Raw genomic sequence first — 24,080 nt, 5'->3', positions numbered from 1 at the left:
CCTCAGTCTTCATTCTCAATGATACTGAATCAGAGAAGAAGCTCTGCTATTCAAATGGGAATAGGTTGAAAACGGAGAACATGACGCAAGATGTAACCATTAAAGCCTAAGCAAGGTCGTGGTACATATACAGGAAAGAATGAGATGCCTGGTGTTTCAACCCTGGAGTAAAAAGAGTTACTCTGCTAGCTGACACTGGCAACTCCGAGCAGAAGATACCAAATAAGCTGGTGATATGTGAAGAGGATCTGTCACATTTCATTTTTTACTCAGCTGCTGTCACGACCCAATTTTTGACACCAAAAATTTTCTTTCATTTATATAATAGCGGAAGCAATATTGAGTCATGACCAGAACAGAAGACATTGTTTTATTTCAATAATAAAATACTGGACCCAAACAAAAATAACCACAAATCCCCAAAACCGACGCAGTGCCCAGAATGCCAATGCCCGTCCATCACAAGACTGAGGTCGTCGCTCCAAAGCCAAAATCTATCAAGGACTACCTGTAGAAAGAAAGAAGGGTCAGAATTCCTCTGAGTATGAGAAAATCCAGCCATGTGTGGAACATGGCCCATCAAAATAATATCTGGTTTTTGTAAAACAAATATCTTCAAATCTTAACACATATTAGAGTAACGTCACATGTTCAACAACAAAACGAGGTGTGCACAACCTCCCAAAATTTCGTAGGCTTCCAACCATGGTCCTCTGACAATGTCAAGGTCATCGTGCCGAGCAACAGAAATCCCCGTGGGCACTCACGGGCAGAACAGAACATCTCTTCACCAGGCGATCCAACGGATCGAGGGCACCTGAAGTGAAGCCTCCTGAGATATCCCAGATCGCCGCTGCAGCAGCATGGTCTCTCTAGGAACCCGGGTGGAGAGACCAGGAGTCTCGCTCCCAAACAGAAACAGAACAGAATCCCGGGCCCTTGTGCCGCCCAATACCCTGTGGGCCCTCCAGTACAGCCAAAGGAGCGTGCGTCAACTGTGAGCTCAGACGCACCACTACCTCCCGGGACGAAACCGATCACTGGGCAAAACAGAAAGCTCGCACTCGCATAACCATTGCACAAAGTCCACGTTTCGCCTTCGAATTTCAAAAGTGAGAGTTTACCAATGCTAGACATCGTCTAGTACCTCTCACAGAAACCGTCCGCCCTCAGGCTCGGTTTTCCAAACAGAATAATTCAGCTATTTTAAATCTTAACTGAATAGCAATCGAGCAAAACTCATTGCATCTAGAAACCTCTATTAGCAATATTATAATCCTTATTTGAAACAATAAAATTTGTATTTAAATTCTCAAACGTGACTTTCCTCCTCTAATGGTTCCAAAGTTAATTTCAGAACCATATTTCTGAAATTTTAAACACCACAAAGAGCATCAAAAAGTAATATAGCATATCATGTCGTTTTTAATTTATAAAACCCCCTTTTTGTAATTGTTAAGAATTCAGGGGGTACCAAAACGTGATTTCTTATTAAATGCATGGTTTTTGCTGAAAATCACTTTCCCAAGCCTCTTTTTGAAGAGGTTTTCAGCAAAAACGTTGCGGCATGAACGCTTAAAAGTTATAACAGTTTTTTTCGCAAATTTTGATAATAAGGTGGACCCGCTTTGAAATTTTTGATCATTGATATAAATTTGGCCCACGCTCGTTTTTCTTCATTTCACGCCTGCGTTTTCTCTCTCCTCACGAGCGCCTCTTCCTCGTCTTCGTGTTCGTCCGGTGGTGGAGTCTCCACCTTGCTTCCATGACCAAAACCAGAGAGAGATCTCTCTGTCTCGCGCCAAGGCTCCTTCCTCGCATGGTTCGCTCGACGGTGAAGCTTTCGTCGTCCTCAAAGGGGAACGAACCAGAGAGGAGGAGATTGTCTTCCTCCCCTGCCCTGACGCTAGGGTTCTTCGTGCGCTGCTTCCAATCGACCGTCCGACCCTCTTAGCCGCCGCTGCCTCCTCTGCTGCTACCGTTTTTCATCTCTGCCTTGCGACGTGTGGAGGAACCGGCAGGGAAGGAGGAACGACGGGAGGGTTACTGTTTTCCCCCAAACCGCTTCTGTTACAACCATCACGGTGTTCCCTTCTCTTGGAGCTCTCCAGCAACAAGAAGATTGAAGAAAACGCCCCTGCTGTCGGCGTCCGTGGCAGAAGAAAAAGGAAATCGAGGCCTCGTTCTTCACGGGAGGGGATGACTGAACGGGGGTTTCAGTCGAAACCCCTCAGTAAAGACCGTACCCCTTTTTTTTTTGTGTGTGTGTTTTTATATCAGATAAGCATGCTCTGTTTTTTTTTTTCAATTCAATTCAGTATTTAGCATGCTCTATCTATAGGAAATCAAAGGTAGCTAGAAACGAAGAACATTGGTATAGCATGCGTAGATCGACTAGTATAATATGCATATAAATCGCTATCCACCGGAAATCATCAGAAGATACAAGCTACATGAACCATTCATAACTGAAAATCCCATACCTTTGAAACTCTGTAGCAACTTCCAGCAACAACCCTTGCTTCTGGTTCTCTTCCCGCAGCCACGAGCCTCCGTTCCAACAAGAGAGCAATAAACGTTTCTCACCCGTTCTCTCTCTCTCTTTCTAATGTTGCACGCTAATGCTACAGTAAAACGATGATTTCTCCTTTGCAGTTACATCATTATCCTTATCTTTTCCCAAAAACATCTCATTTATGATAAACTTGACAGTTGAGATGTTCATTATAAATCATTTAATCTTCCATTTGATGATTCCTCATCAAATTAACGTTCCAAACGTTTAAGGAAACTTAATAAAAATCGTGGGTCTTACATCCTTCCCCCCTAAAAAGAAATTTCGTCCTCGAAATTTGAGCATACTTTTTTGAAACAATTGGGGATAACTCTTTCTCATGTCCTCTTCTAACTCCCACGTACATTTTTTTTTCTCATGTCCTCTTCTAACTCCCACGTACATTTTTTTTATTCTATGATGTTGTCATTCTATTTGAACTAATGAGATGGTCTTATTTGGCAACACATGTTCCTTTCGATCCATTATCTGCAGTGGTTGTTCTTTTGTTGTCATGTCTTCTTGCAACTCAACTTATTCGTAGTCTATCACCTTCATTCACATCAGTGGATCTCAAATCTTCAACCGTGGTTGCGTAAACTCTCCCAGGTACCTTCTTCTCCGCTGGTTGGTTGGCTACACCTCGCCCCTGTTCTGCCTCTTTCTTCTTCGGGCACTCACGAATAAAATGTCCTCGCCTTCCACAATAGAGACATGCCCCGACCTCTCTGTAACATGGTTTGCCCGGGTGTTGGCGATGACATGTGGGACATTCATCGTCCTGCCTGGATGTTGATGGCCTCTGTCTCTTGAATCTATCTCCTTGGTTCACCATGTCGCTGCGCATGTCTGGCCTCGACTTGGATCGCATAAATTCACTCCTCTTGTTTGTCCCTTGCATCCTGTTCCAGCCCTCCTCAAGACGTGTGGCCATGTCGATAGCGTCGTCTAGATCTCTCGGACGACTACTAATTACTTGGTTCTGCAACCCGTCTTTAAGTCCTCTGACGAACTTATTTGCTCGGTCCGCATCAGCAGTATACACATAGGGGCAACATTTTTCCAAATGTCTGAATTTGACGATGTATTCGTGCAGACTCAGACTCCCTTGTTGAAGGTCCAGGAATTCTTGCATGCGTTTCTCCCGTGTGAAGGTTGGAATGTAGGCATGTGTGAAGGCTTCCTTGAATTCTCCCCAGGTCGCTTCGTGATTTGCGAACTTCACCTCACGTTGCGTCTGCCACCATTCCTTAGCATCTCCTTTTAGCATAAAGGTTCCATACCGAACCTTCTTGTTGTCAGGCACTTCCAGGGTGGTAAAGATCTCCTCTGTTTCCTTTATCCATTCTTCGGCATCGTCCGCAATGCCTTTCCCATAAAACTTCGGAGGATGCAAACTCATAAACTGTTGGTGAGTTACTCCCCTTGCCTCACCAATTGTCGTTCCGTTTGTGTTTGTACTAGTTCCTCCTGTAGAAGCATTCTGCACCAGACCCTGCATCACTCCCGTCATCATATGCAATGTGTTCATGATGAACGCTTGTTGTTGTTGATTATTTCCAACAGGTGTCCCAGTTCTGGCAGAACGAGTCTCCACATTTCGACTCCTAGTGCTGCGAGGTCCTCTGCCTCTGCCTCTGCCTCTAGCATTTCCTCCTCTAGTACGTGCCATTGAACTACACCACACGGAGGAACACAAAATATAACTATTGTATTCGTAAGTAAAACAATTCGTTAAAGCTACTCTAAAATTTTAAAACTCAATATTCACACTAAATCAAAAATACATTCGTAACAGGCTTGGATGACCTTTCCTCTGCTTGTGATCGACCTTGGCATTGGACATTGACTCTAGACACTGTGCTCTGATACCAAAGTTGTCACGACCCAATTTTTGACACCAAAAATTTTCTTTCATTTATATAATAGCGGAAGCAATATTGAGTCATGACCAGAACAGAAGACATTGTTTTATTTCAATAATAAAATACTGGACCCAAACAAAAATAACCACAAATCCCCAAAACCGACGCAGTGCCCAGAATGCCAATGCCCGTCCATCACAAGACTGAGGTCGTCGCTCCAAAGCCAAAATCTATCAAGGACTACCTGTAGATAGAAAGAAGGGTCAGAATTCCTCTGAGTATGAGAAAATCCAGCCATGTGTGGAACATGGCCCATCAAAATAATATCTGGTTTTTGTAAAACAAATATCTTCAAATCTTAACACATATTAGAGTAACGTCACATGTTCAACAACAAAACGAGGTGTGCACAACCTCCCAAAATTTCGTAGGCTTCCAACCGTGGTCCTCTGACAATGTCAAGGTCATCGTGCCGAGCAACAGAAATCCCCGTGGGCACTCACGGGCAGAACAGAACATCTCTTCACCAGGCGATCCAACGGATCGAGGGCACCTGAAGTGAAGCCTCCTGAGATATCCCAGATCGCCGCTGCAGCAGCATGGTCTCTCTAGGAACCCGGGTGGAGAGACCAGGAGTCTCGCTCCCAAACAGAAACAGAACAGAATCCCGGGCCCTTGTGCCGCCCAATACCCTGTGGGCCCTCCAGTACAGCCAAAGGAGCGTGCGTCAACTGTGAGCTCAGACGCACCACTACTTCCCGGGACGAAACCGATCACTGGGCAAAACAGAAAGCTCGCACTCGCATAACCATTGCACAAAGTCCACGTTTCGCCTTCGAATTTCAAAAGTGAGAGTTTACCAATGCTAGACATCGTCTAGTACCTCTCACAGAAACCGTCCGCCCTCAGGCTCGGTTTTCCAAACAGAATAATTCAGCTATTTTAAATCTTAACTGAATAGCAATCGAGCAAAACTCATTGCATCTAGAAACCTCTATTAGCAATATTATAATCCTTATTTGAAACAATAAAATTTGTATTTAAATTCTCAAACGTGACTTTCCTCCTCTAATGGTTCCAAAGTTAATTTCAGAACCATATTTCTGAAATTTTAAACACCACAAAGAGCATCAAAAAGTAATATAGCATATCATGTCGTTTTTAATTTATAAAACCCCCTTTTTGTAATTGTTAAGAATTCAGGGGGTACCAAAACGTGATTTCTTATTAAATGCATGGTTTTTGCTGAAAATCACTTTCCCAAGCCTCTTTTTGAAGAGGTTTTCAGCAAAAACGTTGCGGCATGAACGCTTAAAAGTTATAACAGTTTTTTTCGCAAATTTTGATAATAAGGTGGACCCGCTTTGAAATTTTTGATCATTGATATAAATTTGGCCCACGCTCGTTTTTCTTCATTTCACGCCTGCGTTTTCTCTCTCCTCACGAGCGCCTCTTCCTCGTCTTCGTGTTCGTCCGGTGGTGGAGTCTCCACCTTGCTTCCATGACCAAAACCAGAGAGAGATCTCTCTGTCTCGCGCCAAGGCTCCTTCCTCGCATGGTTCGCTCGACGGTGAAGCTTTCGTCGTCCTCAAAGGGGAACGAACCAGAGAGGAGGAGATTGTCTTCCTCCCCTGCCCTGACGCTAGGGTTCTTCGTGCGCTGCTTCCAATCGACCGTCCGACCCTCTTAGCCGCCGCTGCCTCCTCTGCTGCTACCGTTTTTCATCTCTGCCTTGCGACGTGTGGAGGAACCGGCAGGGAAGGAGGAACGACGGGAGGGTTACTGTTTTCCCCCAAACCGCTTCTGTTACAACCATCACGGTGTTCCCTTCTCTTGGAGCTCTCCAGCAACAAGAAGATTGAAGAAAACGCCCCTGCTGTCGGCGTCCGTGGCAGAAGAAAAAGGAAATCGAGGCCTCGTTCTTCACGGGAGGGGATGACTGAACGGGGGTTTCAGTCGAAACCCCTCAGTAAAGACCGTACCCCTTTTTTTTTTGTGTGTGTGTTTTTATATCAGATAAGCATGCTCTGTTTTTTTTTTTCAATTCAATTCAGTATTTAGCATGCTCTATCTATAGGAAATCAAAGGTAGCTAGAAACGAAGAACATTGGTATAGCATGCGCAGATCGACTAGTATAATATGCATATAAATCGCTATCCACCGGAAATCATCAGAAGATACAAGCTACATGAACCATTCATAACTGAAAATCCCATACCTTTGAAACTCTGTAGCAACTTCCAGCAACAACCCTTGCTTCTGGTTCTCTTCCCGCAGCCACGAGCCTCCGTTCCAACAAGAGAGCAATAAACGTTTCTCACCCGTTCTCTCTCTCTCTTTCTAATGTTGCACGCTAATGCTACAGTAAAACGATGATTTCTCCTTTGCAGTTACATCATTATCCTTATCTTTTCCCAAAAACATCTCATTTATGATAAACTTGACAGTTGAGATGTTCATTATAAATCATTTAATCTTCCATTTGATGATTCCTCATCAAATTAACGTTCCAAACGTTTAAGGAAACTTAATAAAAATCGTGGGTCTTACAGCTGCACCTATGTACCTCTATAAAATTTTCACATGGCAATGCTGCTGCTTTCTGCCACTTTTGTCATTCCTAATCTTTTGATTAGGAACACTGGTTAAGGACTTGCTCTGTCCCACTAAGATGTGGGTGTGAGAATGAACCTGACACCTTGCCCAAGAGAGTGAGAAAAGCTCGGTTGAGTTCGTCAAAACTTGGTCAGTCTAGCATCCCAGACGGTACCTGAATCACTACTGCCCTGTTACAGTTTAACGTCTAAGAGACGGTCGTGGTTGAATCAGGAAATGATGTGTTAAAGACCATAAGGCTCCAGCTCCATTATAAAACAGTGGACTCTTCCCGCAATTGCGTCACGCCCTTCAAGACAGAGTTCGTCTCGAGGTTTTTTTTTTGTTTTTTGTTTTTTTTAACTTTTAACAGTTTATGAGCCAATCTCAATTTAAAACTAGACCAAAAAATATGGACTGGACCGCAGTCATTTGGCTGCATTGGGAACAACTGAATTTAATCCTTTGTGTTTTGCTAATCCCATCGAGACTCATGCGTTTGTAACTTTACATGGAAAGATGAGAAGATATGAGCTCATATTCCAAATTTGCTTTCATTGCTCTGTCACAGCGTTCATTCAGAAAATGAGAGACCATAGTTCAGAGGGAACCTCAATGTACAAATAGTACCTGAAACCTCCTTTAAAACCTCCACAGTTGATCAAAAACTTTCATTCACTTTGGTCTTGAAAACTTCTACACACTTCTCATATTCAGGAAGTCGACGAATCATATATATTTCCAGTACTTCTCAAATCTAATTATGAAGCGCTCTTGTTCTTTCGTGGTAAATTGTTCATATGAAAATTGTTCATTGTCTTCAAGAATTGGCACTTTTTCAAGTTTCAACTTGAATATTTTTAGGGGGACACCATAGCCAGGAGGTTAGAGCTAGGCCATACACTCAATCTTGGACAAAGGTGCTTGTAATACTTCAAAGAATACGTTGCTTGGTAAGCAACCAAGTGAATGTGACCGAGAGCAAAAAGACATCTTTCGTTTAAATGTTGGAATATTGGTAAAAAAAAAAAAATAGCTTTATGCCATGATGTTACTTGGGATGGTGTTCTTGCGATAGAAGAATGAAATGGGAGTGCATATTCTTCAAAGCATGGAGCTTCAGTGTACTACTGCAATATAAAGATCACTGGGATAAATATTCAAAAAGCTCAAGTAAATGGACTAATACAAAGTTGTATCTCATGCCCTTTACTCCCTAGAAGCACCACACACATTATACTCTCAAACTAGCATGCAACATATCCTACTACACTCATACCAAGAGAGAGACAGACAGACAGGGAGAGAGAGCAGATGAAGGCTGTCATATCTCGGTTCAACATTTACTAGGGAATGGGACATTGCAGTAATTTGCAATCTTCTTGGAAGCAGGAGACATGATCATGCCCTTGAGAGAAGGGTCCTTGGCATATTTGCAGAAGCAGGACTTTTGGGCACTAAGGGCAGAACAGCAGACACCACTAGGCGGTCCTGAACCTTGTATTGCGCCCAGACATACGCTCAGCTGCTTGGGATCGCAAGTTGCTGCAGAGGATGGCAGTGCCCTGGCAAGAAGCATCACCATGAGGATAGAAAGCAGAAGACTGCAGAACTTGAACTTTCCCATTTCAAGTTAGAAAAGAAACCTGAAAGAGATTCTGATGTATGAGAATGTGTGTTACAAGGAGGGTGTCACTACCATTTATAGGCTACCACAAGGAAGAGCAGGGGAGAGAGAGAAAGGCAGAGCTCCAAGTCTTGGAAATAGAGCTCGAGTTGAAGAAAGTGATCTGTCAGGTAAAAAAATTTCTACATTTACTTGATAAAAAGAAGAGGTAAAAGAAAAGGGTAGAAAGTGGTAAAATAGGCGCATTTTGATCCAGTTCCGCTGCTAACGTGTTAGTCGTCGTTAGGGCAATGTACGAGTTTACTCCTCACCTTGCTTGTTTGATCTTGACGGTCAAGATGACTGCTGGCTCAGGAAGGAAAATTTGCGGTTGCAGCCCAGAGTTGGTTGTCACTTTCTTGCTGAGAAAGTGTTTTATACGAGTTGTTTTGCACGTATCATTCAGTCATTTTGATTAATAATGGCGTGAAATTTTTGGCGTTTATATAAATAAAGATATATATAAAACAGACAGCTATTATTTTCTTTCTTCAAACTAGTTTTGTTTTCAACTTAAATGTGAGCATTATTTTAAAACTAGATCCTGCACGACGATAAGAAAATAGTTTTTGTCATTTCAGGCGATCAACCTCTAAAATTCTTTCTTTCTTCCTAATTTAAGAGAGTAAAAAAGTTAAGTACTGGAAAGAACCCATGTCATGAATTTTCTAGCTGGGTACCATTTAGTTAGTTAACTCGTAGATGTGCCTACTGTAAGTGTACAATTTCAGACCTTTTATACTTGCATTTTTGTTATCTTAGGAATTTAGGCTCTGGATTCTCAGATTTCAGGATTTTAGATCTTTCATTTTTAATAAGGACATGAAACTTTTACTTGAAAGATGCAAGAATTTCATCATAGATTAAACTTTGAATTTCGAAGCAGATACCCCGCTCCTGTGATTTTAGATGTCTGATTCAATTTGAAACATAATAAAAATTCTAACTCAACAGTTCTCGAATTTGTAATTTATTGACCATTAATGACAATTTTAATATGAGCTTTAAGATCCAGGATAATCAAAAAGCCCTTTTAGTGGACCTCTCACCTTTAGCAGTCGGTGGCAACATGTTAAAAAGCAGTTCTTTTCAGCCTTTGCCAAGTGGGTTCGCCATCGCCATCCATCATGGACCACGTATGGCTCGCTTCTCTGTAGTTACTGTACTGTAACAAGCAGCGCAAATGGTGAGGTCACACCAAGCGATGGTGATGGTGATGGCCTCATCGAAGAACAGTTAAAAAATAATTTTAACTGTTTCATCCTTCCGTAAACTAACCATACGGTACCATATCTATTGAAATCTCAACAATCATACGTATTTTCTTTCAATGATACTTCGTACAGTTCTATTATGGAATCATTTTGAAGGAAAGAGCGCACTTTCACTCGTCGACTGTCAAGATATGCGGATCCTCTATGTGGCACTTAGCTCTTTCTTGATATTCTCTCTCTTGTCCACGTACAACAGAGAACTGTTGTGCTGCATTAATCAGCCTTTTATTTGACAAAACAGACTGTGGTGAAGATTCAGAGATCTCTCTCTGCAGAAAGTGGAGTAACTTTCTCGAATTTCAAGTGGCACGGTTTCCCTCTTCTTCTCCCTCCCCCTCCTGGACATGGACATGACAATTTACCCGTGATGGCACACCCACCTTGAAACTCTCCCCAGCTTTCAAGATTTTACTGTAAGCTGATTTTAGGCGGAGGAAATCCAACAGTAAACGCTGAAGACAAGGTGCAACTCTTTGGTTAAATTATTTTTACCACCTGTTTGCCGGAAAGTGGCATTCACCCATCAGATTGAAAGCCACTTGGTACTGAATTCAGAGCACAGCCACAAAACGCCATTCACCATTAATGCTAAGTTTGAATAGGATGGATGGCAGCGTCCGACTTCGACAGTAACTGCTACGTTCATGAACCAATTCCCTTGATCTGACGGGACGGTCATTGTTCATAAATAAGACGGCGATGCGTGAAGCGCGAGTTCGTCTCCCAGGTCTATCATTCATTGCGTGGTTATTTACTTGCTTTTTGAGGTTTTACAGGTGTGGCTTAGGTGAAAGAGAAGAGCGAGCCACATTTGTCTAGTAGTGGGAAAGTAGCTCTCGGCTTCATCAAGCCATCAGTTTCCCGGGAACCCATTTAGAGAGTTACAGACATTCATTTCCAATGGTAGGTGGGCATTCCAAAACCTTCATTTCCAAAGTTGGGCTCAGCCGTCTTGGAAATGAACGCCTGGGCTTGCAAATAAGGTAGTTGGCAGTGCGATATGATTTCAAATTTGAATATCAAATGTTGTCCGTTTACGGCCGAAATTAGTGCCATGTCTCAATTTTAAGTTATTTATTAAAATATTTTATGCATTTTATTTTTAATTAATTTTTATATATTTTCCATTTTCTTAAGGGTGATGTTTCGTGCTTTTGGTCGATCTACGATAGAAATCAGTGAACCAACTAATTCACCAAATTGGCAGTTGTGCCAATTTTGTTTACCAACTGAATTTTTACAAACATTAGATACTACGGACAATCTTTTTGCAGATTAAGAGTTCATGTGGTGGGAAATACAATGTAATTCTGCAAATGTTGGTCTTTATAATGTATTTGAAAAAAGGCCTCAAAACTCAAAAGAGTTCCAGGAAAAGAACAAGAGTAAAAATGAACCTTATCTTTCCTAGCACAAAAAGATTTCGGTTCCGTAAAATGGGATAATTGAGAGGATAGATGTCCAAAAGTTATATGTAAGTTTTTTTGCAACTAAAACAACATGTCAAATGTAACATTTAATGAGAAATAAGAGAGAACCAACTCAATTGTCCCCTCAATGAGTCGTTAGGATTTAATATATCAACATCATTCAGTTGTTAGGATCTAACAGCAAGCCCAACTAAACAGGTCTGATATGTCAAACATTAATGGTGCCCACTTGAACAATATCAACTATGGCCACCACTGACTTTTTTTTTTGTTTGATGCGTTTGATGTCACTGATGATTTATAAAGCACAAAAGAATGGTAAGCATGTTCAACACCATATATCTATATCTATCTATATATATATATATATATATACACGCCATCGGTGTAATACTATACCCCGTATGTGCCACGTGCGATGTGCAAATTTCATATTTGGTAAAGTAAAATAATTGTTATCTTGTCAGGAAAGGTGGACAGGTGGGTGCTGTGTGCATTTGGACAAGTGCTTGCTTTGATATTTTCAAATAGAAATCGGTGCTCCTCTTTAATCATTACATAGCAGTGATTGGCATAATTAATCCTGCTATATTAACTCTTGGCAGACAATTGTAGGCCCTGGCTAAATCCAGCTTCCCTACATTAGAAAAAAGTTTCTGGTTTTCATCCATCATTCAATCGAAAATAAATAAATGATTGCTGAAACTTACATCATGGCCAATCGCGAGTAGCTAAGAAAGCCATACCAAAGTCAAAAGTGTAGTGTTCTTGCACACATTATCAGCAAAAACCATGAGGATTGAAGCTTGGTTTTATACATATACATGTCCTTACTACTTCGCATTTCAGTAAGAGCCACGAATTAGTATCTAGGGTAAGTAAGCCTGCAGGCCCTTGCAATCCTTCGGCCGGTCCTGGGGTAGATGACTAATGCATAAGCAGGTTTTTCTCGCATAGTAGCAAAAGCAAGATATTTGAGAAATGAGGGCTCTGCAGCACTCTGAGGTGGGAGATGCACCACAGTATGCGCCCTGACATGGGCTTAGTGATCTGATGCTGCAAGACAGAGATGAAGCAGGGATCATGTTGCCAAGAGGCAGAAGCAAGAAGAAGGAACATACCATCACACCATAGCTGTGAAGCTTGAACCCCATTTCCTGCAAGACTAGAAGGACAATGGGAAAGGAAATAGCAAGAAAGGAACTTGTGTGGTAGAATAGTAGAGCTAACAGACACCAATTCGTGGCCATAGCCACCGAATGAGTGTGTCCTGCAAATTTACCTTTCGCAACACCATAATACTTTAATTAGTCAAGAAAAGTGCCTACTTTGTGAATTTGGACAGTCACTCGCTTCCTTTTGTCTCTTCAATCAGAAATGCGCATGTTGGCCACCTTCTCATTAACAACTGTTTTCTTTGGCAGTGATTGGATTGGCACAATCAGTCATGCACCCTTGACACCACCCTCCAGTTAACCCTCAAGAAGGGCAACTACTTTGTGCAATTGGACAAATGCTAGTTTCTTTTAGTCTTTTCAATCAGAAATGGACATTTTGGTGTTCTTCACTTTAACAAGTGCTCCTTGCCAGCGATGTCTATATTCAGACCCACTCCAAAACTTGGAACAAGAGGGAATGAAGGATTTCACTCTGAAACCGCTTTCTTTTATGTCATCCTTGGACACAAACTCAATAAAGTCAATACTGCAAATGCTGAATTAAACCTGGTGAAGAGACCAAGGGGACTCAATTTGGAAATTCAAGGATAAGAAGGATGTAAAAGTACAAAGAAAGGGAAAGCAAAATTATCTACAGTCTGAAAATATAAGAAGCAACGGATATTATTGTTTATGGATGTGGATACAAGTACATGAACATGGGGCAGGCAATCGTACTATACGTACTTAAGAGAACAAGGTTTGGGCATTGTGTTCGCACACACACATATACATTTCAGATCCTATTTGTTGCAATACTGCACCTTACACAATACAAAGCAATACTCAAAGCTTGCTTGCCAAGAAGAAAACCACTTTTAATCAGAAGCTTATCTCACGGAAGGATATGAAGCTTCTCACTAGATTTTCCCTTTCTCTGCATTGGAGTTCTTGAAAACCTGCTCATCTGCTTTTGTGGTCTTCTATTCCTTCTTAATTTTAGCTCCAAGTACCATGCTTCCTGATTCAATTTTCCACTGTGTTTGCCCAAGATACAGCTGACAAAATTGAACAACACCTAGTTTCCTATCACACAACTTGTACGGGTACATAGTATACTCCACAATGATATTACGACTCTGAACATACTCCTGTTGCAGTTCAAACAGTTGGAAATTTCGAGTAAAATAATTGAAGTAAATTTCTTCATGATGCTTACAAAAATCAGAAACCCGCATATGATTAGGAAATGAAAGAAACAAAAAATGAAATTTAAGTTGTCCATCTGTTCAACTATTTGAGTGGTAAAGCAAGAAACCAAGTCTTTATAGCTCCCAGACATACACGAAGATCATTTTGCAAGATAAAAGGTTACAATTGTTTGGTTAACAAGGAAGGTTTTCTATCCTGAAACCTTGAGAATGAGCAGGTTCACATTTGCTATTCCTCAATTTGTGCGACTTTCCATCATAACCTGGATAAGTTGGCATTGAATGGAATTTCGGTAGGACAATTCCAAACTAGTGGAAATTACGCTAGAGAAAGTAAATGAAACTTTAGTTCTCATCAACGAAACAGACGTTTAACATTAGTTTCAGAATGACTGAGACGACCTTTCATGCTCCACCAAGGAAGCTGTTTAGAAGACAGTGCAGATATGTTATTAATGCAACATTTTGAGCTCCTACAACTCTGGGTATGCTTTCATATGCAGTAGAAATCTTAAAGAGAAAATAGTTTTTTTTTTTTGCGAGGTTTGTTAGCATACTCCACAAAAAATTAATGAGACAAAGAACGTGTCTAGCGACAATCTGTCCGAGGTAAGATTTCCTCAAATAATTTCTGAAGCTCAGCGACGTAGGCACATGTATCTATACTTTTGAACGAGATGCTAGTGGGAGCAGAATTGCAATGAAATCTCTTCTTAATAACCACGCAACAGAAACTACTTCAACATTTCAGTGCCATCTATTATTTCAAGATTTGAAACTCAAGCACCATCCATGGCTTCAACCACCAAATGACAAAAATTCAACATTCATCAAGAAGGTATCCTGATGGAAAGCTAAGCAGAATAGCGACCGAACATCTGTATCTAAAAATTAAAAAAATCAAACCCATTCCATGCCTTTCGGGTGAACCACCAAATTAAACTTCTGGAGAGGAAGAAACTAAATCTGCAAAAAAGGAAAGTTCCACAACAATCAACTTTCCGTTGAATAAGCAGAGCACATGTGATGAAACACCAGAAGTGTGTTAGAAAGCATAAAATGAGGAAACAAAGGATGCGAATCGGAAGGGAGCAGAGCAAGGCAGCATGTTACGTGGTTCGGCTTGTAGCCTACATCCACGAGAGAAAAGGGGCGTTCTTCTTCATATTATTTCTCATGCTTTTACACTAGGAATTCACGATTTATATAGAGTTACAACCATCTTTAGATGGAAACACCTTTATGAGGGAGTTATGAAAATCTTGGGATTGATTTCAACAATCATGGAGAAGATGGAGCTGAAATGAGGAAACGCCCAAATTTGGGCTGATTGAGGAAACGGCCAAATCTGTAGATATCTCCTTCCCAAATATGGTGGATCGCCTCCTTATCTCTTTGTAACGGACAATCTCCCCCTCAAGTTGGGGAGCAGATGTCGATCTGCCCCAACTTGCGCATGATATATATATGGCGATCCCTTCCAAGAGATTTTGTAAAGATATCTGCAAGTTGAAATTCGCTTCTGACGTGTGGTGTGTTAATAGTTCGATATCTTTTCTCTAATAAAGTGACAATCAACTTCGATGTGCTTAGTGCGTTCATGAAAAACAGGATTAGCTCTAATATAGATTGCTACCATGTTGTCGCACATAGGCTTCATAAACTCCCTCATTTCAATCTTCATATCTTTGAGCAATGCTTTTATCCATATCAACTCACATGTACATGAAGCCATGGCCCTGTATTCAGCCTCTGCGCTCAATCGAGCCACAACTGACTGTTTTTTGCTTTTCCAAGTTACCAAGTTTCCTCCAACAAACGTACAATATCCTGATGTAGACTTTCGGTTGTTTGGATCCCCTGTCCAGTTAGCATCATAATATCCAGTTACATCTATTTTCTGATCTCGTTTCATCAAGATTACTTGCCCTGGAGTTCCTTTTAAATATCTCAAGATCCTGCGAACAGCTTCGACATGTCTTGACCTCGGATTGTGCATAAACTGACTTACCAGATTGACAACATAGGTGATATCTGGTTGAGTGACGGTTAGGTATATGAGCTTTCCAACCAACTTTTGAAAACTTTGAATGTTTTCGATGTCTTCCCCTTCTTCTTTTTTCAATTTGCAGTTCATTTCAAGGGGCGTGTCTGCAACCTTGGCACCCAGGCAACCGGTTTCCTTCAAGAGGTCGAGAGTGTATTTCCTTTGGCATATAAAGGCTCCATTTTCGGAATGCGCCACTTCTATACCCAAGAAGTATCGTAGGATCCCGAGATCTTTGATTTCAAATTGCTGATTTAGATAAGTTTTGACTTGGGCCATGAAATCTCTGTCATCACCTGTCAATATGATATCATCTACATAAACAAGCCAAATGGTTACTTTTGAAGATTGAATAGCGACAAACATTGTATAATCAGCACTGCTACGCTTAGACCCAATTTTAACCAATGCTTCACTTAGGCGTGAAAACCAAGCTCGGGCGGACTGCTTAAGGCCATAAAGGGTCTTTTTTAGTTTGCACACATATCCTTTCTCATGTTGCATGCCTTGAGGAACTTGCACGTAAACTTCTTCATTGAGCTCTCCATGAAAAAATACATTTTTGACATCAAGTTGTTTTAGTTTCCACCGCTTGATTGATGCTACTGATAGGAGAATCGTTACTATATTCATCTAAGCAACAAGAGCGAAGGTCTCATTGTAGTCTACTCCTTCGGTTTGAGTAAAACCCTTAGCAACAAGATGAGCTTTGTATCGTTCTATAGAACAATCACTATGAAATTTTATCTTGTATACCCACTTACATCCGACAACTCTCTTCCCTTCGGGCAATGGCACAAACTCCCAAGTTTTGTTCTTCTTTAATGCAGACAACTATTCTTGCATAGCAACCTGCCAATTTTGATTTGTGCTTGCTTCCTCATAGTTTTTTGGTTCATGATGGGAGTAGGTATTGAGAATATAGGACTGGTACGGTTTGGATAAGGTATCAAAAGTAGTGTAGTTGTCTATGGAATGAACGTGTTGGGTTGATAGATAGGTATAGAACTCTTTTAGTTTTGGTGGTGGTCTAGAGGGACGAGTTGATCATCTAAGTATTGGTTCAAGAGTTTGGCTTTGTGTGAGCACCAGTGGCTAAGAGTTGCTATCTTGGTTTGGATTTTCTAAGATGGTAGGTTCACTAGATTGCTGGTTTTGGTTCTGAGGAGCTTGAAAAATATCAACAAGGGGAAGAGGAAAGGAAGTAGCAGGATCGGTGGATGCAATAGAGGAAGTGGGAGGAAGAAGAAAGGAAGCAGCAGGATCAGTGGATGCAATAGAGGAAGTGGGAGCAGAAGGAGCAGTAGGAGTGGTACCTTGATCTTGCATGTGAGTCTCCCCCTGACTCGGTGCCTCATAGAAAGGTTCACTTTCAAAAAATTTCATATCCCGAGTCACAAAAAACTTTCTTGATCTTGGTTCAAAACATCTATAACCTTTCTTCTTGTTAGAATATCCAAGAAAAACACATTTCAAGGTTCGTTTCTCAAGTTTGTTTCAAAATTTTTCTTGTATATGCACAAAACATTTGCACCCAAAAATTCTTAAATGCTTAATAAAAATCGATCTTTGAAGTAAAACTTCAAGAGGAACTTGATTTTCAATGCTAGAACTTGGAACTCTATTGGCAAGATAACAGGCAGTACCAATTGCTTCTGCCCAAAACATTTGAGGTACATTCATGTGAATCATGAGAGCGCGAGCGGTAGTAAGGAGCTGTCTATTTTTCCTTTCTGACACCCCGTTTTGTTGGGGAGTACCAGAACATGTAAGTTGTGGTTGAATCCCCTTTTTATTCATGAATTCCTCAAACTGTTGATTCACATATTCCCCCTTGTTATTAGATCGAAACTTCTTAATTTTTGCACCATACTGAGTGTAAACAAAATTGTAATAGTCTTGAAAGGTCTTAAAAACTTCACTTTTATTTCTAAAAAAAAATATCTATGACATGCGAGATTTATCTTCAATGAAAGACACATAGTACTTGTATCCCGTATAGGATTCCACAGGAGCTGGCCCCCACATGTCAGAGTGTACTAAATCAAAAAAGTTTGTGGATCGTTCAGTAGATGATTGAAACGGCAGTCTATTAGACTTTGAATATTCGAAAGCATCACAAGAGTGTTCGTTAGTGGTGATATTAGGAACACACATCTTCAAGCTTTTGTCTGAAATATGCCCAAGTCGTGCATGCCACATTTGATATTCTTGCCTCTTCTTTTCCATATTAGTATGTATGAGAAAGCTAGCTCCGGGAGTTTCTATCACATACAACCCGTTTTGTTCTCGTCCTCTACCAATCTCCTTCTTCGTTTCCAGATCCTGAAATATCACATTCTTGGGAGAAAAAATGACCAAACAATTATAAGTCTTTGTCAACTTACTAACTGACATCAAACTAGTGGAGAGATTTGGAACATAAAAGATAGAAGACGATTTGTTTTCAAAGAATGAAATTTTTCCAGTTCCATCAACAGCAATATGTGATCCGTCGGCTGTAAATACATGCTTTTTGTTTATGCAATCAATCGCAGTTAACCTTGATGCATCATTCGTCATGTGATCAGTTGCACCCGTATCAACAACCCATATAGAATTACTAGAATGAGTGCAGAGAGCAAGGTTGTTACCTTCATTGGTATTGCCGACTGGATGAGTAGATACTAGATTTGTTTTAGAGAATTGTTGGAAAATTTTCTCTAAATCACCTTTTGTAACAAAATGAGCAAGATCAGCTTGAGAAGGGTAGCCGGTTTGTCTCTTACGGGTCTGTCGATGAGCTCCCAACATCTTTCATGAAGATGTCCGGTTTTTTTGCAATAAGTACATTTGAGTTTACTAAGATTCCGTTGGAGATTGTTCCCACCGCTTTGATTTTTTGAATTGAGTTTCCATGAATTTTGTTCAGACCGAGCTATGCACGCTATCTTTTCTAGACCAGCTTCATGTAACTCTGATTTGGATATCGGGTTCATGACTTTTTTTCTAGTGTCTTTTCTTTGAATTGCTTGACAAACTTAATTAAAGCTTGGTAAAGGATTAATCATGAGAATTTGGCTCGAAGATTCTCATATTCAGGTCCAAGGCCAGCAAGAACTTTAAATATTTTGTCTTCCTCGAATCTTTTTTTATAGACGTTGGCATCGGCAGTGGCTGGTCGGTATTGTGCAAGCTCATCATACAAGCTGTGGAGCTTGTTTAAATAAAGACCGGTCTGCTTACCGTCTTTGGTGAGATTGGCAATATCAAGTTAAAGTTGGTACACACGGGCAAGATTGTTTTGCTCGTTGTATATCTCCTTCAAAGTATCCCATATTTCCTTCGTTGTTTCTTTATACAGAAATAAACTGGATATGTGAGGTTCCATGAAATTCATAAGCCAAGCCATTACCATATCGTTTTCATATTTCCAATCCTCATAGTTAGGATTGTTCACGCTGAAGGTGTGATTTGTCCACTGATATATCCCACTTTGGATCGTCCACTCAAGAAAAGACAAGCAGCTTTGGCCCAGCTAAGATAGTTGGTGTCGTTGAGGAGAATGGAGGTGATGATCGTTCCCTCTTTTTGGGAGTATTGGCCATGGTAGAATCTGCCATGGTAAAGGAACAGATGGTCTTCGCTTTGGACAGCAGCGGCGGCACTTTTAACATGCCGGCACCTTCTACGTCAAGGCAGCGCGATGCCGGTGGACGGAAGGGGGTGGCAGCAAGAGAGCGGCAGAGACTGCTGGAGCAGGGTCTCTTCTTTGGTGTACCAGTGGCCTGAGGGAGCCGGCGAGAGGGCAAAGAAAGGGGCGAGGGGGACGACCTTGAACCCAGAACTGCTCACGCCCAGCGGCAGTTCGGTGATGAACCAGGACTAGGTCGGCGACACTTCAAAAAACTGACTGCTCCTTCTTGGGTCTCCAAAAATTCCAAGATTCAACCGTGAAACAAGCGGTTCTTTTCTGCCGATAGCATTCACACAAATAGAAAGGGAAAAACAGGAAAGAAAAACAGGAATTTTACAACCTGTTTTCCTCTGCCCCGTGCGTCGCCTGTACCGCCGCAGGAGGAAGAAGGGTATAACTTTTCTCGCTGATGCTTCCTGTATTCCAGCGGCAACCTCTATCTCTGACGATCCTCACGAATCATTCAGGAGCTTAGGTAAGCCCTGCTCTGATACCATGTTAGAAAGCATAAAATGAGGAAACAGAGGATGCGAATAGGAAGGGAGCATGTTACGTGGTTCGGCTTGTACACTAGGAATTCTCATGCTTTTACACTAGGAATTCATGAACCATCTTTAGATGGAAACACCTTTATGAGAGAGTTACTAAAATCTTGGGACTAAAATCTTGGGATTGATTTCAAAGAGTTACTAAAATCTTGGGATTGATTTCAACAATAATGAAGAAGATGGAGCTGAAATGAGGAAACAGCCAAATCTGTGCTGATTGAGGAAATGGTCAAATCTGTAGATATCCCCTTCTCAAATATGGTGGATCGCCTCCTTTATCTCTTTGTAACGGACAAAGTGCAGAATCTACACACCCTGCACAGGTTCACCGAGTTCCATTTCTAAGAACTCGAGGGCAACAATATCTAATATCCGGCCAAGCTATAGGAAAACTACACGATATGATGTGCGTAGCAAAGAGACAGCTTCAAACATAAAAGAGAAGAACGAAACGATAGACAATCTGCAGACAAGGATACCAACAACATCAATTATACAACGGAAGACGTCGGTTTCAAAGATTCCGGTCAAGCATAAAACAGAACAACCAAAAGATACATCATCTGAATACATGGGGATCAAAGATAAGCTGGTAAAACAGAACAAGAGGAGTATACAAGAATTTACAGTACTTGGACACAAATGTACATCCACGTTGAACTGCTTCAACTCATTCAGAACCGAAAAACACAAATATGTACCCTCATTTAGAACCGCATCCACCGCCTTCGGCTAGCCCTAGTGAGGAAATAAATCGCCTCTGACAGTGTCGAGTGCGAACAAAAGCGAAAACTGGAGCTTCTCCTCGATCAACTCTCATTATTTAAACGTACTCTAGTTGCCTCTCCACTCCATAACCCTGGAAGGGCGGGGACTAATGGCAAATTGGCCGGTTTTCCTCTGTTTGCCGCACAAACCCCTTCGAAGTTCGAACTCAGAACATTTTCTGCTTGCTTCTGCAGGTTATCTACAGCGAGCGAGATCTTGTGGCGATACAGTGAGAAAGAGCAAGACGCAAACGAGATTGTCGGGAGACGAATTGAACGAGGCAATGCCCATTCATTAAGGGGCCGTTTGATGGCCTGGAAATGTGGAATTGGAAATATATTTTCTGGAAAAAATGAATGGAAAAAGTCTTTCCGATTCCAATTTTAATGTGTGTGTGATGACTGAGAAATATATTTCTAGAAATATATTTCTATGTTTGATGAAAAAGAATTATATTTCAAAAAATATAGCATTTTACCAAAAAAATTATCAGGCAATTAACGAGCATATTTTCCATGCAAAACAAGAAATAAGTAGCTGGGAAAGAAGAGATTGTACAATCTTGACCAGCAAAATGGGATCAGAAACTAAAAGCGTCAAATTTTCATTCCATTCTGGTTGAATCGCAAATAACAGGCATCTCATAATCCGTATTCTGGTTGCAGAAAGAAGTGATAAAATGAAAATTCCGAATGCTAAGCTTTGCTAACAAGGTTAATGAAATGGGGAGAGAAAAGAAACGTTTTGGACTTCTGAGACTGTGACCTGTTCAACTGTTGTTCCTTTGATATTGCACAAAATTTGCAAGCACCAAATTTCATAGGAAGGCTGTTGGGGGTTGACAATTTTATCCACCCCTGAAATTTATTATTGCACAAGAGCTTGATGAATACGACGAAACTAACCAATCAGGAAACTAATAAAGAGAAAGCCACTTCAACAAACTGATGTCGAAGAACTTATTCTTGAACTGCTCATATGGATTACTAAATTCTTTACAAGAAACTTAACATCCGAACGATAAACACAAGTAAACTCCACGCATCCGATTCACCAACAGCAGCAGTAGAAACGGTGGCAGCAGTAGAAATGGTGGCTTCAGCCAGCAACCATCACTCAGAACTCCAGAAGACAGACCAACAGTATCGGTCCTGCAGAACAAGAATGAAAGAAAAAAGCAAGGTTGATTTTCCAAACAAGTTGTCTTGCAGAGGCAAATTAAGGAACACCGCTTTTTACCAAGTTAGAACAAGAAACCGATTGAACAGACGGAAGAAACCCACGGAATCGACTCTCAGGAAATCCAGAGCAAAGAGCACCAAACAAAATCAAGAGCACCAAACAAAATCAAAAGCTTCCGAGACACTCAAAATAACTCACGGAGAGTCACGATCAAAGGGAAAAACAGATGCCCATCAACCAGATATCAAGAACAGAGGACGAGAGAGAGGATGAGGGAGCAGGAGAGTGAGAGGGCGAAAGAGGCAGGAGGCAGCTGCGGGCTGCGGGCTTGCGGCAGGAGGGAGAGGCGAGTGAGAGGGCGAAAGACGATGCTGGGCGTGAGGAGAGGAAGACGACGACGGTGCTGGGCGTGAGGTGCTGGGCGACGGACGATGCTCTTTCCCCTTTGTTCTTCCTCTTTCCCCTTTCTTCCCTTCTTCCTCTTTCCCCTTCGTTCTCCCTTTTTCTTTCTCTGCTAGACGCTGTGTGAGAAGGCTGTGCAAGAGGAAGCTCGGCGTGAGGAGAGGAAGACGACGACGGTGCAGGAGGAAGACGAAGACGCGCTCGCGTGCGTGCCCTAACGGGCAAAAATAAAATTCCGGAAAAAATTTCCGTCTCTCCAGACGGACGGAAATTTTTTCACGGAAAAAATGTTCGGAAATCGACTTTAACGGTCGAAAATTTTTTTCCATGTTTGATACGTTGAAAAAATTTCAAATTTTTGAATTATTTTTCTCAATGAACAGTTCTTTTCCGGCGCAACAAACGCCCCCTAACAGAAAACAGAGCCTCAGAGTTTGTCACGACACAGTTATTTGATGGGCATACTCAAATGTTTCACCAGCTAAGCCGCCTAGTTGTCAACCTTTTGGATAATTTCAAATTCGACTAAGAATTTAAGAAAGATTTATAGATTTATTTTTAATTAGGGTTTGAACTAAAACAAAATCCTCCGGCCTCTCATGGAGGGTTGTGTTTTTAATCACAAGCACATATTAGATGATTTCTATTAAATTTGGTGTTAGTAGCCATTTGTTTTGAGGGGGAAAACAAATGGCTACTAAACCATTACATACAAATTTAATAGAAATCATTTAACCCACCGATTCTAAACAAATTAAATAGTGAGATTAAGTTAAAAATATGAAAGCTGTTTTTTTAAGAAACCATATGCTCCTCAAATGAGGGGAGAGAGAGAGGGAGAAAAAAAAAAAACAAATCATTTTCATTAAATAACAATACTTATCATTTTAGGGGTATTTTGATCTTTAAAAAACTCTGTTTCATCTTTTCAATTTAAACCCTACCATTTGATTTGCTTAGAATCAACGACCCAATTGATTTTCATAAAGTTTTGTATACAAGGGTCTGGTTGGTATATGTTTTCTTTATATATATATATATAAGAACTGAAATCTTTCTGAAAATATATATATATATAACAACCCGACCCATTCTTGGGTTCGGGCTCCTGGTTTAGCGGATTCCAACCCGACTCCTAGTAATTTTGATTCAAACTTCGAAAAAGTTAGGAATTAGGACAATCATCTCATTGATAAGTGATAACCCCTTGAAGATTCATCGCAATCTTTAATACGGGACTAAATACTTAAGCCGTTACAATCTACCCTCTTTAAGAAACACGCGTCCGTGGGTGTAAGACCCTAGATGCGAGTGTTGAAACTGCTTTGATACCACTATAACAACTCGACCCACTCTTGGGTTTGGGGCCTTTAGCGGATTCCAACATGCCCCCTAGTAGTTTCGGCTCCAACCCCAAAAATGCTAAGAACCAAGACAATCATATCATTGATAACCCCTTTTATAAACATTTGAAAATTTCTCGCAATCTTCAATACCAAATTAAAGACATTATATATATATATATATATTATGATTGAAAAGCAAGGCTGAGAGGGTAATTAAGGATGTTAGAGGATCTAGTAATACAATATCAAGTTTTTTTTTTCCTTCTTCACAAAGCAGTTTTTTTTCCCTTCTTCACAAAGCACAGTTGATGTCTTTTATTTTATTTTATTTTTTTTTCAAAGCTTTGAATATGAGAAT

The 24,080-nt window shown here is 40.9% G+C and overlaps 1 protein-coding gene and 1 long non-coding RNA gene across 7 annotated transcripts in view; both read right to left on the bottom strand.

Moving 5' to 3' along the window:
- Nucleotides 1-8,339, bottom strand: part of LOC116264446 (uncharacterized) — a 72,163-nt gene extending 63,824 nt beyond the window's left edge. For 2 of the 6 annotated variants that reach the window (XR_007574694.1, XR_007574693.1), the window contains exons 1-2: nucleotides 6,639-8,339; nucleotides 2,484-4,230 (exon numbers count right to left, since the gene is read on the bottom strand). Coding sequence is in view for 1 of the 6 variants with exons in the window: in XM_031644667.2 (XP_031500527.1) it covers nucleotides 3,084-4,226 (1,143 nt within the window). In the remaining 5 variants the exon portion in view is untranslated. The other 4 variants (XR_007574692.1, XR_007574698.1, XM_031644667.2 and 1 more) reach the window with 4 other exon arrangements.
- Nucleotides 8,340-21,558: 13,219 nt separating this feature from the next.
- Nucleotides 21,559-22,774, bottom strand: LOC126410550 (uncharacterized). The gene is made up of 2 exons (XR_007574734.1): nucleotides 22,032-22,774; nucleotides 21,559-21,943 (listed from the first exon to the last, which is right to left on the bottom strand). It is a non-coding gene; the product is annotated as an uncharacterized LOC126410550 (long non-coding RNA).
- Nucleotides 22,775-24,080: the final 1,306 nt, after the last annotated feature.

The sequence above is a fragment of the Nymphaea colorata genome, chromosome 11 (assembly GCF_008831285.2).
Source record: "Nymphaea colorata isolate Beijing-Zhang1983 chromosome 11, ASM883128v2, whole genome shotgun sequence".
In the NCBI taxonomy this organism is placed as follows: Eukaryota; Viridiplantae; Streptophyta; class Magnoliopsida; order Nymphaeales; family Nymphaeaceae; genus Nymphaea; species Nymphaea colorata.
The sequence above is the reverse complement of the archived record's forward strand: the minus strand, read 5'-3'. Positions and strand labels throughout refer to the sequence as shown.